The sequence below is a fragment of the Mus pahari genome, chromosome 13, assembly GCF_900095145.1.
Source record: "Mus pahari chromosome 13, PAHARI_EIJ_v1.1, whole genome shotgun sequence".
Taxonomy (NCBI): domain Eukaryota; kingdom Metazoa; phylum Chordata; class Mammalia; order Rodentia; family Muridae; genus Mus; species Mus pahari.
This window is the reverse complement of record NC_034602.1, coordinates 24,770,091-24,785,044: the sequence shown is the minus strand read 5'-3', so window position 1 is coordinate 24,785,044 and position 14,954 is coordinate 24,770,091. Positions and strand designations below refer to the sequence as shown.

At 40.4% G+C, this 14,954-nt stretch overlaps 1 protein-coding gene across 5 annotated transcripts in view; it reads right to left on the bottom strand.

Annotated features, from left to right (window-relative positions):
* Nucleotides 1-14,954, bottom strand: part of Mtmr3 (myotubularin related protein 3) — a 110,993-nt gene that overhangs the window by 45,064 nt on the left and 50,975 nt on the right. For 4 of the 5 annotated variants that reach the window (XM_029544968.1, XM_029544970.1, XM_029544971.1 and 1 more), the window contains exons 2-5: nucleotides 11,797-11,849; nucleotides 5,018-5,101; nucleotides 2,030-2,119; nucleotides 1,551-1,667 (exon numbers count right to left, since the gene is read on the bottom strand). In XM_029544968.1, coding sequence (XP_029400828.1) covers nucleotides 1,551-1,667; nucleotides 2,030-2,119; nucleotides 5,018-5,020 — 210 coding nt within the window. In that variant the 5' untranslated portion in view covers nucleotides 5,021-5,101; nucleotides 11,797-11,849. Of the gene's footprint in view, nucleotides 1-1,550; nucleotides 1,668-2,029; nucleotides 2,120-5,017; nucleotides 5,102-10,140; nucleotides 10,238-11,796; nucleotides 11,850-14,954 lie in introns of all 5 variants that reach the window. The other variant, XM_029544969.1, reaches the window with a different exon arrangement.

Genomic DNA, 14,954 nt, shown 5'->3' with positions numbered 1-14,954 from the left:
GGGGGGGGGGGACGACCTGAATTGAGAAATTATCTCCATTAGATTGGCCAGTGGGCATATTCTTGATTAATGTTTGATGTGGGAAAACACAGTCTATAGTGGACAGTACAACTCCTGGGTACTACTTCAGTTCCTGCTTTGACTTCCCTCAATGATCAACTATAAACTCTAAGATGAAATAACCTTTCGTTTGTTGGTTTTTCAAGACACGGTTTCGCTGTGTAGCTCTGGCTGTCCTGGAACTTGCTCTGTAGACAGGCTGTCCTCCAGCTAAGAGATTCCCCTCTGCCTCCTGAGTGCTGGGACTAAAGAAGTGCTCAACCACACCCAGATGAAATAAACCTCTTCGTCCCCAAGGTGCTTTTGATCTCTAGAACACTGTCAGCATAGTATATTTCCTTTTTCCTTGATGACTTCGGTGTATACTAATGAACAGAATTTAGACATAACCCAAATCTAGTAGATGAGTAAAATAATTTAGGTCAAAATGCTTAGAAACATAAATGTGTTAACCTTGATAAATAAACAAATACTAAATGCCAACTCAAAAATGACAGCCACTGACCTTGTCATAAAGAATGCAACTTGAGCCGGGCGGTGGTGGCGCACGCCTTTAATCCCAGCACTCGGGAGGCAGAGGCAGGTGGATTTCTGAGTTCGAGGCTAACCTGGTCTACAAAGTGAGTTCCAGGACAGCCAGGGCTATACAGAGAAACCCTGTCTCGGAAAAAAAAAAAAAAAAAAAAAAGAATGCAACTTGATAGGTAACTTCTAGGAAGGTGAATGAATGCAAGAAACAGATTTCAAAGAATTCCCATAAATAAACATAATCTGAATGTAGGCCTGAGCTCTGACAGCATCACAACAAACACACTTCTCTGCACCGACACTCAAATACAGAAAGCCACAAGACTGGCGAGTAAGAGGAAGAACATTGCCCAGGGCAGCAATCTGTGAACTGTGGGCCTTTCTGGGTTGGTTCACTGCCGACTCCTAAGGGTAGTGGTGAATTGGAAGAACCAGTTCTACTGAGTAGACCCTCATAACAAAAACAGGGCAATTTCAAACTTCCCTTTTCCTTAGATTAAGAGTCCAATATGCAAATAAGCAATGTACTAACATCTATTCTTATCTGCTTAAACAGCTACTGGAGTAAGTTTATTCAGTATGATAATCTGTAGTGAGCTCAAAGAACAATATTTTCATCTATTATTAAGACCCAGTAAATGACCTCAACTGAAGCAGCTGCTAACTAATAAATAGTATAGGAGCTAGGAAAAGGCCTGTACAATCTTTACACCTCTATCAAGCTTAATGATACAGCAGTACCTGGTATAGACTAGTTACTACTAACTTAGAATTGATACCTCAGCAGATAAGACACATTGTTTTAAATAAGCATAAGAATTTCTTATTAACCTGATATCCTTGAGCGTGAAGTTAACTGCGAGGAAAGCACGGCCTACAACACTTCCTACACCTAAGAGTGTACACTCTCACCTCTTCATTTTTCTGTCTATCTTACAGGGAAAAGAGCTGCGATCACTTACATTAACAAGAGACTCCTTAAACTTGATGTGCAGTCTGTAGTTAGAAAGGGCAATAATGGCATCCTCAGCACGGCCCACATACTCTGTGCTCTCTCCATGAAGTTCAAGGAAAGGAACCTGAAAAACAGAAGAAAAAAACCTTTCAGACTTCCAGAGCAGAAAAAAAAAGACAGTCTTGAAAAATAAGCCTGGTGAATAAACTGTCAGTAAGCAAACAGACAAAAACCCTCTGCTACACAAGTTAAAGCAAAAATCTAAAGGATGGCTTATACTTTATGTACCCAAGTTAGAGACTTTCTAAGGAATGATGAGATAAATGATCATCTCAAACAATGAACTTTTAAGAAATAACTTGCAAAAAGGAACAATGTTTTCCAAATACAGTTTAAGGATTGTGTCTATTATGCATTACTTCAATTCACTAGTTTTGTTCCATCATTACTCTAAGGCTAAACACATATTACACAGTTTAAATTTACCTGAAGATTCTCATCCTCCCGGATCAGCTGCTTCCTGGGAAAGATCTGATTGGCCTGGATGCACTCAAGGCTATGCCGCATCTCTTCATCCTGGAAAAATCCCACAATGTTTAATAATTTAAAAACTTCTACCCATATTTGATTCTTCTACCATGCCTACTTATATAATTGTAAAAATAACCCAATACCATTTTGAAACAAGCAGAAAAGTTTAAGGAAAAAAATACCTCCCCAAGTGTTTCATCTGATATATTACTACTGCAATGGTTTGTAGAAGGGTTCTCCAAAGGCCTACATGTTAAAGGGTTTGGTGCTAGCACAAAGGACTGTCAGCAGGGAGTTAGAAACTCTGGGGGGGGGGGTGGCTGGTGAGATGGCTCAGCGGGTAAGAGCACCGACTGCTCTTCCAAAGGTCCGGAGTTCAAATCCCAGCAACCATATGGTGGCTCACAACCATCTGTAACAATATCTGATGCCCTCTTCTGGAGTGTCTGAAGTCAGCTACAGTGTACTTACATATAATAAATAAATAAATCTTTAAAAAAAAAAAAAAAGGAAAGAAACTCTGAGAGGCAGGCCCTCTTCTCTGTTTCCTGGGCTCCACTGGGCGAATGGTCTTTTTCCATCACATGTTCCCACCTTATACTGCCTCATCACACACCCAAAAGCCAGGGGTAGCTGACCAACACTGTTAAACAAAATAAAACAAAAGAAGACAACTTCTTTTTAGTTAACTTCTCTGAGGTATTTGTAATAAGGACACAAGTCTGACTGATGAAGGTATCCCTAATCTAAGGACATACTGATGCAAACTGTATCAGGTACCAGACTGTACCAGACTCTGAGCACCAAGAGGCTATTAGTATATCTGGTACATTTTTTTAAAAAAAAATACAAGAAGCAGGTGTGTCACTGGGGGTAGTTCTCAACTACCATTCCAGCACCATGCCTGCAACCCGCCACTGTTTCCACCATGGTCATGAAGAACTAACCCTATGGAAGTGTTAGCAAATCCTCAAGTTAAATGCTTTCTTTTATAAGCTGCCTTTGTCTTGGTGCCTCTTCCCAGCAACAGAACAGTAACTAAGACACACTAAGACATATAATGTGTACTCACCCTACTCCAGAGCTTTGGGGCAGAAGGAACCCCAAGAGGACTGTGCTGAGCACCAGAGACCTCAACAGTACCAGAAAGAGGGTAAGCACTCAGTGCAGAGCAGTGCAGCTTTGGTGTCCCACTGCCACTCATGGGCACTGGTGTATATACCATGCCAATACCAGGCAAGCACATTTTCATTTTCAGCTTATTGAAAACTATGGGCAAATAAAAACATACTTTAGATTAAAAAAATATATAGTAGCTGGTTGGTTTGGGGCACACCTTTAATCTCAGCAATCAGGAGGCAGAGACAGGCCAGCCTGGTCTACAGGGCAAGTTGTAGGACAGCCAGAGCTATATAGAAAAACCCTGTCTCATATACTATCCACTCCCCACTCCCCCCACTCCCCCCCCAAAAAAACCCTAAAAACATCATCATGCTTTGGTACAAGATTAAATCAGAAAATTGTGATGTCCACAAATTTTGAGAATACTGGCCCACCTTTAAGAAGGAAGGAATTACCTTTTTTCCTTCTTTTAATATGATGTAACTACACAACTTGGGGGGGGTGCTTTTTTACTTTGTTTTTAATTTTGAAAAGCATTCTTCACAGGTCCCTAATGAAGCCTGAAATTTGCATGGTATTTTCTTTTTCTTTTTTTAAGATGTATTTATTTATTTTATGTATATGAGTGGACTGTAGCTATACAGATGGTTATGAGCCTTCGTGTGGTTGTTGGGAATTGAATTTAGGACCTCTGCTCGCTCTGATCGGCCTTGCTTGCTCTGGTCAACTCCACTCGCTCAGTCCCTGCTCGCTCTGGTCCAAAGATTTATTTATTATTATACACAAGTACACTGTAGCTGTCTTCAGATGCACCAGAAGAGGGCGTCAGATCTTATTACGGGTGGTTATGAGCCACCATGTGGTTGCTGGGATTTGGACTCAGGACCTTCAGAAGAACTGTCAGTGCTCTTACTTGCTGAGCCATCTCGCCAGCTCATAGCACAATATTTTCAATTACCACTTTGTGTACCAGCCAAAACACCCTAGGTAAAACAAAACAAAACAAAACAAAACACACACGCACGCACAGACACTAGACAATGTTCTAGAGAATAACTTCTCTAGTCCTCAAAGCTTTACTTATGTCCTTATGACTACTGAGAGGTAGCTGGCTGTGTCCATCTTTCCTGCCTATTGTCCACATGCCACTGAAATGCCCTTGTTTCCTTAAGTGAAATGTATGGCAGGATGTGCACAGCTACCTCATCTGCCATGGGGTCATCGAGTCTTGAAAACACAATAGGAAAGGAAGGGAACTGCTTCCATCTAATAAATTCATATAGAATGTGTGTTATATGTGATCGTGTATGTTAATTAGCTCAATGTACCATTCTATAGTACGTTTATTTTGTAACATATTTTACAATAAATGTTTTGCAATTTTGTCAACCAAAGAAAAAAATACGTGAGTGGTCATCTAACAATTCTCTACACACACCAAATAAACACACAATCACTTTCACTATGCCTTGATTCCTACAATTATTTTAGGGAAAGGGAAGAAGTAAACCTGGGGCCTCACATATGTGACAGCATGTTTAGCACTGAATTATACCCCCAAACCAGTTTCCTAGTAAAGGAAGAAATGAAAGCCCTGGACTCCAGGAAGCACATATTTTAATTTAATCTTCCTCCATTAAAGTATGCTGCATATGCAGCTCTTCTATTCATATTGGACTGGCACTGAGGAACTGACAAAGGAAATAGAGATAAATTAGGGAATAGGAAAAAATGAAATTATTTCTTACAAAACAGAAAGAGATGTTAAGTGTTCACTATTATCAAGAGTTCGACTCTAATTTCCTTATTTCTGGTACTTACCATGACCGGGCCAGGTCAGGAGAGACCGTGTCCTTCTTCAGTCTATGACAATGCTCTTCTTTCTCTTCTGCTTGAGGCCTTTTACTTTAGGAAGGGGGAAAAAAAAAAGCAAATTTAGCAATAGTTTTTCCCCTGATTGGCCATACCTTAAATGACTATACTGCATATACACACATGAAAATTGACTGGAGTCAGTCCAGAAAAAGTTGAGTATCAACTAAATTCTCACCATTGGTTCTAAACTGAGTAATAACTTTGTGAAAACATTACTAACTTTAACTAGTTCTGTAAGAAACATGAAAACACTGACATTCCTGTGTTGACAATCTGTTACAAACCTTGCAGAAAGATAAAACAAGCAATAATTAAAATCAGCAAACACAGTATTCTACTACTGTTTCAGGATATCTGTGTAGCCTATCTTAGAAAGTGGATCTTCCCATCTATGGAAACAAACTGTCTTGGATAAAATATAAATCAATTATCTTATTATTTCATATCCTGTGCTTACTGAAAAATTATGTAAATAGTTCACCTGTGTCTCTAAGAACAAAAGAACACCCAACAAGCAATGCAAAGATGGTCCACTAATGTGCTGTCACCTCTCCTTAGTAAGCCTTTCTCTGTGTAGATTAGCATTAGACACACCCAGTATTTTTGGTTCCTGAAGTTTGATTTAAAAAACAAAAACAAAAAGATGGCATTGGTGGGAGTCCCAACCTTAGGCACTGTGAGAGCAGCATTAAGTCCGTGAGAGAGAATATCAAAGGAGGGGGCCCAGGCTAGTGTCTCTGCTGGGCTGGGCTTTAATAGGATAATCTGGGAGAAAAGGGGCAAGGAAGCCAATGAGATCCACTGGAAATGACAAATCCAACAAACACTAGACCTACAAGCCAGGAGGGACACAAATCAAGTGTTGCCAGATTCCCCATAGTCTTTGAAGGGTCTAGGCATCAAAAATAAAAAAATCCACTAACCAAGAGAAAGCTCCTCAAGCTTTCTACCTTAGCGAATACAAACAAGGACTTCTCACTGACTGATGGACACCCATAAAAAGTGGATTCCTCACCCCATAAGCCACGGGGGAAAAGAACACAGAGAAACCAAGTTTGTTTCAGATGACTATTACTTGTCCACACACTTAAACTACTGTTTTTGTTGTTTTATGCAGTTGTGAATTGAACCCAAGGTCTGATTACACAATAGGCAAGTCTCCCACGACTGAGCTTATATACTTAGAACTCAAACTGTTCTATCTTAATCAACATAAGACAGAAATTTGATATATCTTCATACTATTAGATAACTTAAACTGTAACTCCAGTGTCAAGACATTAATGCCAAAAATATAGATAGAGGAGCTGAGGAGATGGCTCAGTCATTAAGTGCTCAACTTAAAAAGCGTAGGACCGGAGTCTGATGCCCAGCACCCATATAAACAGCTGGGCAGAGTGGCACACACCGGCAATCAAAGCGCTTTGGAGGCAAATAGGAGCATCCTTGGCACTCACTGATGTGCCAGTCTAGCCTAGCTGGTGAGCTTCAGGCTAATGACAGCAGCAAGCAAGGAATAGATGGCATTCCTGAATATGCGAAGATTCTCACACATGTATACCTGCACACATACATATACATATGCATTTTAAAATATTCCCTGTGTGTAAAATGTCGGTGGAATATGAAGAACCTGAAATCCTCAGGAGTACATCTTTATGAAAACAGTTTGGCTGTTCCCAAAAGAGATATATGGTCACATTTCCCACCAATATTACTCATGGGCACATACCCAACAGACTAGAAAGCATATATGTCTACACAAACTTGTACACTGAAATGCTGAGCTCAGTGGTATGCATCTATAGTCCCAGATACACAACTATCATTTGAGTTGGAGACCAATACAACAAGAACCCACAACAAAAGTAAAAAAGAAAAACAGAAATTGAAAAAAATTTAAAAATTAGGCCAGGCACAGAGGCATAGGCCATTAATCCCAGCACTTAGGACAAAGAAGTAGGTAGATATCTGTATGTCAGAGACCAAGCTAATCTATATATACAGTGAGTTCAAGGACATTCAGGGCTATGCAGAAAGATTAATTCTTAAATTTAAAGATTTTTTTTAAACTTGTAAATAAACATTCATGCAGCATTACTCATAATACTCAAAGAATGGAAACAACTCAAATGAGTAGCAAACAAAAGATAAACAACATATATAGAATGGAATCTTTTTCAACAATAAAAATGAAAGAAATACTGACCCATGAAAGCATGGATAAAAACATGAGGCCTCAACTTGGTAAAAATTGTGAATGCTCTGTTATTTTTAAAAGATAAATTACACATAAGCAATGTCTACATTTACTATGAAGCACACTTGTAGGTACACAGAAAAACGATACAGTGCTACTTAACAGTGGCCATCCCTCTAGAAAGGGTGGGATACGGACCATGAATGAAGATGCAGCTCAGACGGTAAAGTGCTTATCTAGTATGCACAAGGACCTGAGGTTCAATCCCAGGCCCCCCAAAACTGGGTAAAGTGAGGCATACTTACAACCCAGCACTTGGGAGGTAGAACAGAAAGACTAGAAAGTCAAGGCTACCCTTAGCCTCAGTAAGTCAGAGACCAGTCTGTGACACTTGAGAGCCTAACTCAGAAGGAAAAGAAGTAGAAAGAGTCTCCCATTTTCATACTTTTAGAACATTTATTTTACATTTCTAATTAGATGGGGTTGGTTTAGTCTAGTTGGTTCTAAAACAGGGTTCTGCTGTGTTAACCCACACTAGCCTTAAATTTGTGACCTTCAACCTTCTGAGTAATGGGATTACAGGTATACATTTCCACATCAGGTTAGGAAAATAAACTTTTCTACATAAAGTTTTTGGGTGACCTTTCTGGTTTTGCTTTTTGTTGTTGTTGTTGTTGTTGTTGTTTTTCTTAATTATTTTTTGTGTGTGAACATTTTTCGTGTATGCATGTAATGCACCAAATGCATGCCTGATGGCTGTTAAGATCAGAAGAGGGTGCGAGATGCTCTGGAACCAGAGTTATAAACAATTGTGAGCCACTAGGAGGGTGCTGGGATTCAAACTCATGCCCTCTGCAAGAGCAACAAGTGTTCTTAAACACTGGGTCAACTCTCCAGCCCCTAGTTTTGGTTTTCTAAAATAGTCTCATATTATAGCCCAGGCTGGCATGGAACTCAAAACTATAACCCAGAACTAGCAGAGAGCTTTTTTACCTCAACTTCCCCAGTGCTCAAACTATAGGAACAAACGACCTCAGCAGCTACAAAACATTATTAAAAGGAAATTGAAAATAACTATTATATAAAAGGTTCATTTAACCAGACTAAACGTACAGATAATAGCTTCAAGAAACAACAAGTACTGCTATAAAGCAGTCACGGAGCTCCGTGTGCAGGAGCCCTGAGTCCTGACTATGCTGTGCTCAAGTGGGTGCATCCCTTACCAAAAAATTCACCAAAATGTCAGGGTTCGGAGTTTAGGGTGGGTTGTTGTAGTTGTTGTTGTTGTTGTTTCCCAGACTTTGGAACACTTAAGATTGTGAGTTTGGGGATTAGGAATGCCAGGCCTATTCTAAAGTTATGACTATAAGGATAAGTCATATTATTTTTGTGAGCCTCAGCTTCATGTGATATATTTAGTATTCTCAGCAGCATAATTATCTTTTTATGATCAATAGTTTGCCACTCAATCACATATATGATAATACATGCTCCTATAGGTTCAGACTGACTTCCATAGGACAGTGCCCAAAAAAAGCCCTTTAGCATGTGTACACTTTAAGCTTTAAAGCAAAGTGGGAACAAGAAGTGTACATACCAAATGAAGTAAAAGAATACACTGGAGATCATGTGAAAGCTAGGATCCTTCCTGGGCGGTTACACTAGGTGCATAGGGAACAGGTGACTAGCTATGAGTGATTTGCTTGTTGATACCATGCTAAAGGACTTGATCCTAGGATGGATACTGGACAAGGTTGTTGGGTAAGGGTGATTGAAGACATGACAGGCTAGAAATCAGGCCAGAATTCTTAAAATTCTGTTTATCTCAGATAACTGAACATTGTGTTGGAGTAGAGTCACTTAAACCCTAGGGAAAAAAAAAAAAAAATATATATATATATATATATATATATATATATATTAAAAATCCACAAGGAAACCTGCTTACTTTTAAAGCTAATCACAAGCTGCTTCTAAAATTCATTGGTCACTAAAACAAAAAGGCCCAGTGCCACCTCTCTATGAATCAGGAGGGTCCATGGGGCTCCCCAAACAGTATGCTACTACACTGGTTGCCCACTAGAACTACATAGTAAAACGCTATTCCTTATGACACCACAAGCTTTGGTCACAGTACATAAGGAAATCAATTTTTAACTGAACAGTGCCAGAAGGTGCTCCAGATGCTGGAGAACTGTCATTAGCAGTCTTATTCAGCTGTGAACCATGTGTGCTATACTACCAACTGATCAGGCAAGGCATGCCCATAGAGCAATAATGGTAAGTCTGTTAAAGGAGTAACAACTTTCTGATTGAATTTACCATCCCACTGAAGAGAATTTTTGTCTGGTACTGTAAACCTAGAGGAAATCCCATGGCTTGGGAGGTCATAGACTATAGGAGGGAAGCTACTGTTATGCTTTTGTTAAGTGAGCATGGCATAACTATCAAATTACCTTCTAAATCTTTCTGTTTATCCCCATAGATCAGTGCTGCTGTTGCTGGTCAGGAAGCTAATTTTTGCAGGGGGCAGAGGTTATTGCATAAACTCATAACTGGTAAAAGTCTGAATAACTGTTGAAAGCTAAGCCCTACATGAAACACCTGCACCACCAACTCCAAAACACAGGAAATAATGCAAAGGGGGAGGGGCAAATATAAGCTGGAAGAAGAGGCAGAGTGCTGTGGAACATTTTCTTCTAGACACTGTATGGCTGTTCTCCACCCCCACCCCCCCACCTATGTCCCCCTCTCTCCCTTTGTTTGTGGTATTCAAGTATGTGTGCATGCATGCATTCTCACGTGTTGGTGCATGTACACACATGAAGGTGGAAGGCAAAGGTTGACAGTGGGTATCTAAGTCACTCACCACTTTATTTACTAAGGCAGGATCTGCTGCTGAACTGGGGGTTCACTGATTTTGTTCTCTAGCTAGCCAGCTTGCACCAGTCTGTGACTCTGAAGCACTAGAATTAGAGAAAAGCAGCTTTTATGTAGGTGCTGTAGATCTAACCTCTGGACTTCATGTTTGCACAGAAACCCTTTATCCTCTGAGCCATCTCCCCAGCCAGGCTATTGCACTCTCAAACTCTCAGTAACACAAGGCTGGTCAACAGTATGTCAGGAGTGGGATGTGGAGAGGACAAGAGGTACCAATCACAGGGCCAAGAGGCCCCATCCTTTCCTGACAATGTAAACAAAGGTAATGGGGCTGGAGATGGGAGAGGCATTTTCTTCAGTAGTACAGCCACTAGTAAGGTGATCATAAATAACATTTCACTCAGGCAACCCTAAATAAACTCAGTGGGTTGTGAAAGGAAGAAGGAAGGGGGAAAAAGAGGGAGAGAGATGAAGGAAAGGAAAGACATGACATAGAATTAGTGAGACAGTAAAAAGGACAAAAAGGCTCTGGGGTAAACATACCCAAAATATATACATGTTTGAAAATGTCTTAAGTCCATTGTTATGTATGCTTAATATACACAAATAAAAAATAAGCGGGGTGTGGTGGCACACACATTTAATCTCAGCAGAGACAGGCAGATCTCTGGGAATTCAATGACTACATAGTTGAGATCCCATCTCTAAAAATAAATAAAATAAATAGCTGGGGATGGGGCTTAGTTGGCAGAGTGCTTTCCTAGCATGCAAGAAGCCCTGAGTTTGGTCCTCCAAACATGCTGATGGTACAAGTCTGTAATCCCAGGAGGATCAAGAGTTCATAGACGGGTGGTGGTGGTGCACACCTTTAATCCTAGCACTTAGAAGGCAGAGGCAGGCGGATTTCTGAGTTCGAGGCCAGCCTGGTCTACAGAGTGAGTTCCAGGACAGCCAGGGCTATACAGAGAAACCCTGTCTCAAAAAAAAAAAAGAATTCATGGACACCATCTGTTACACAGCAAGCCTCAGGTCACACTCTTGTTTCAAAATACACACACACACACACACACACACCTGTACTATTACCTCTAGTAATGAGATCTTGATTTTCATATAAATAATGAAAGTGCAAAAATAAGAATCCAATTTCAGTTTTAAAAGCTCCAGAATGGTAGCTGGACAGATGGCTCAGTGGTTAGAAACGCTTACTACTTTTCTAGAGAATTCAGAGTTTGGTTTCCAGCAGACCTTATACCACTTGTAACTCCAGCTCCTGAAAATCCAACATTATCTTCTGGTCTTTGCAATATGTTTATGCGCACATGCGCTCTCTCGCGCTCTCTCGCTCTCTCTCTCTCTCTCTCTCTCTCTCTCACACACACACACACACACACAACCTGTAAAAGCTCAAGAATGATAAATATTTAGACAAAAGAGTTAATGCTACATCTCAAAACCACAACTATCCTATATGTTTTCAGGCATAAAGGACATTGCATTATGCCACAAGTATATAAAGAAAAGGTAATCTGGCCCGGGTCTTAATGAAAATGGACAGGGATAAACAGTGCCATAAAACTAATCTATAAATACATGTTCCCTGCTTCAAAACAGCAGAGAGATTGCAGAAGAAAAACAAACTTACCAAATGAATATCGTCCTGAGAACTTTTTCTTCTACAAGGTTTCACAAGGAAATCTGCAAAAGAAACAAATATCCCACCATCAACTTGGGCCACTTTAGAGCCCCCTTTAAGGTTTTTCATACCTGCATGAGGAACTGCTGTAGGGACCCTTGGTGGATACTCAGCTTTGTTTCTCATATGGGTCAGAAACCTAGGATGCTCCTATGTAGGTTCTCATAGTGAGTCCCTCAGTCCACCAAGTGCCACCTACAAAACCTCAGTCCACATCTTCTGCTGCTGTCCCCACCATTCTACCCTAGGTGCAACTTCTAGTGTAAGGGTTTTTGTGCATAGAACTCACTTCTACCAAAGGGTTTTATTTATTGTTTTAGGATATTAAAGTAATGGGTACTACAACTACAATCATAAAGAATTCCTAGCTGGGCAGTGGTGGTGCATGCCCTTTAATCCCAGAACTTGGGAGGCAGAGGCAGACAGATCTCTGTAAGTTCGAGCCCAGCCTATATACAGCGTGTGTTCCAAGACAACCAAGGCTACACAAAAAGAAAAGGGGGAAAACACTCCTGCCATTAGGCAACAATCTGAGCTTCACAGAGATAAGAGAATTAAATCTACCCAACTGTGGCAAATTCTCTTAGTATTTGAGAATCCTTTTGAGCTTGTAAATTTTTGGAGTTGGTTTTAGTTTTGTATTTGTATTTGGGGTGGGGGAATTGTTGTTTAGTTGTTTGTTTGTAGTAAGGTCTCACTCTGTAGCCCAGGTTAGCCTGGCACTCACCATGTAACTAGAAACTAGACTAGAATTCATGGTGCTCTGCCTGCCTTAGGCTACTGAGAGCTGGAATTACAGGTCTGAGCTACCATATCCGGCACAAGATTATTACTTAAAATATATGAAGTAACATAACTAAGACTTACAGAATACTAAAACTCTAAAGAATAAGAAAATGAATGGCAAAGTTTAAGAAGCAAAACAACAGTATGCTGGTGACTTCTCAAGTAATTAGGCATGTATAGAATTAAACTCAAGACACAGGTCAAATCTACAGATAAGAGTGAAATGTGACCCTGGCAGTAACCCACACGTGTAATCCTAGCATTTAAGAAACTAAGGCTGCAGTACTGCTGGAGACTCGTTTCTAACCTAGGCTACACACCAAGTCTCCATATCAAAAGAAAGAACCACCAGCTTCTGGTGCTAGATGATTCAGACAACAGCAACACTCAACACAAAGGCTGAAGCAGGTCAGCGCTGTGCCAGCATTGACCCCTCAGTACCCATCCCCAAACATCTCCTTAGTGAGTGAGTGAGTGGGTCATCACTGTGACGGAGCCAACAAAACAAACAACTGGGCACTCTTCTAAGGACAATGCCAAGTAAGGGCTATGGACCAGTGAGTCTGAAAGAAGCTCTTCTGCACCTACACCACGAGGTCATAAATACTTCAGAGAACAGCAACAGTTATGTGTGAGTGACCTTCAATATTCTCCTGTTCATTGAGATAGGATATAATATAGCTATGTTACATCCAGACAATTAATTAAAAGATTAACTATAAAAATACATGAGGCACAAATCAAAGTAGGGGATGGGACAGAGCTAGAGTAACTTTAAGGTAATTCTTATGCATTAGCATTACCCTAAATTCTATAACTAAGGTCTAGAGGAGAAAAAAAAAATCAATCTTTTTTAATCTCTCTCAATAAGACGTAAATTTCGATCACACACACACACACACACACACACACAAAACTGCCATGTGAATGTAATTGTATTTACTATAGGAAATAGTCCTGGGGCTAAGAAGATAGGTCAGCACCTACAGTTAGAGCCTCAACATCCATGTACAATGACAGATGTGGCAGCACATGCCTATAATCCCAGAACTGAGAAGGTGGAGACAGGCAGATCCTGGGGCCTGCTGGACTGCCAGTCTACCCAATCAGTGAGCTTCGGGTTTAGATAGAGACCTTCTCAAAAAATAAACTGGATAAGCAATCATGGAAAATTAGCAAAGACAATCACTGGCTCCCTTCATGCCCACTCAGCTTCACCCACACCCAGGCACGGGGGCGGGGAGTCCTATGGAATGTAAAGATCAATATACCTAATTTTAAATACCATGGTAGTGAATATTACCGTGCAGCTATACAGGAAGATGATTAGGTAACAATTTAAGGGCCTGAAGGCTCTGAGACCAAGAAGAAATACACACATTCAATTTCCACATGAACTAGTTTATGTAATTAACTACATGAAACCTGGCACACTGGCTTCAACAAAGGTAGGGAGGTACACCATTTGTATATCATTGATAATTTTTTTAAATTAAATATGAAAACAAACCAAGTTAAAGCAAATAAAAGAAAATCTAAAGATATGCTATGTTTCCTAAAATATTTAGGGGTAGAGTGGGTAAGTAGATATTATTGAGTTTGGTATGTTTAGGGAAAAAAATAAAGTGCTTTTTAGATGGTCCTGCTTCACTTTTCTTCACTTTTCTTTTTTTTTTGGGGGGGGGGGTAGAGACAGGGTTTCTCTGTGTAGCCCTAGCTGTCCTAGAACTCACTCTGTAGACCAGGCTGGCCTCGAACTCAGAAATCCGCCTGCCTCTGCCTCCCAAGTGCCGGGATTCAAAGGCGTGCACCACCACGCCCGGCACCTGCTTCACTTTTCAAATGGAGACTAAGAGTTCAAAACTTTAAGAAGGCAATATTAAACCTTTATTTTTAAATGATCTCCTATTTTCCACCAAAATGAAAACAAGAGGACTTTCTTACTCATAAATAATAAGAAACAGATACAGACACAATTGAATACAGAGGCAACATTTAAAAGTTCATGGCTGCACGATATGGCCCGGCTGACAGTGTCTGCCTAGCATGAGCAAAGAAAGGCCCTTGTTCAACACCCAGAACTACAGAGAACCCGGCATGGTACTCGCCTCTAAGCCTAGCATTCCCAAGTGGAAGCAGAAGGATCCAAAGTTTAAAGTTATCCTTGGCTAAAAAAGGGGTTCCAAGAAAGCCTGAGCTACATGAGACCCTGTCTCAAAACAAACCAACAAGCAAACCCAAACAAACAAACCTAGACAAGACAGAAAGTGGGGAAAGGAGAAAAGGAAGGGGAAGGGGAAGGGGAAGGGGAAGGGGAAGAG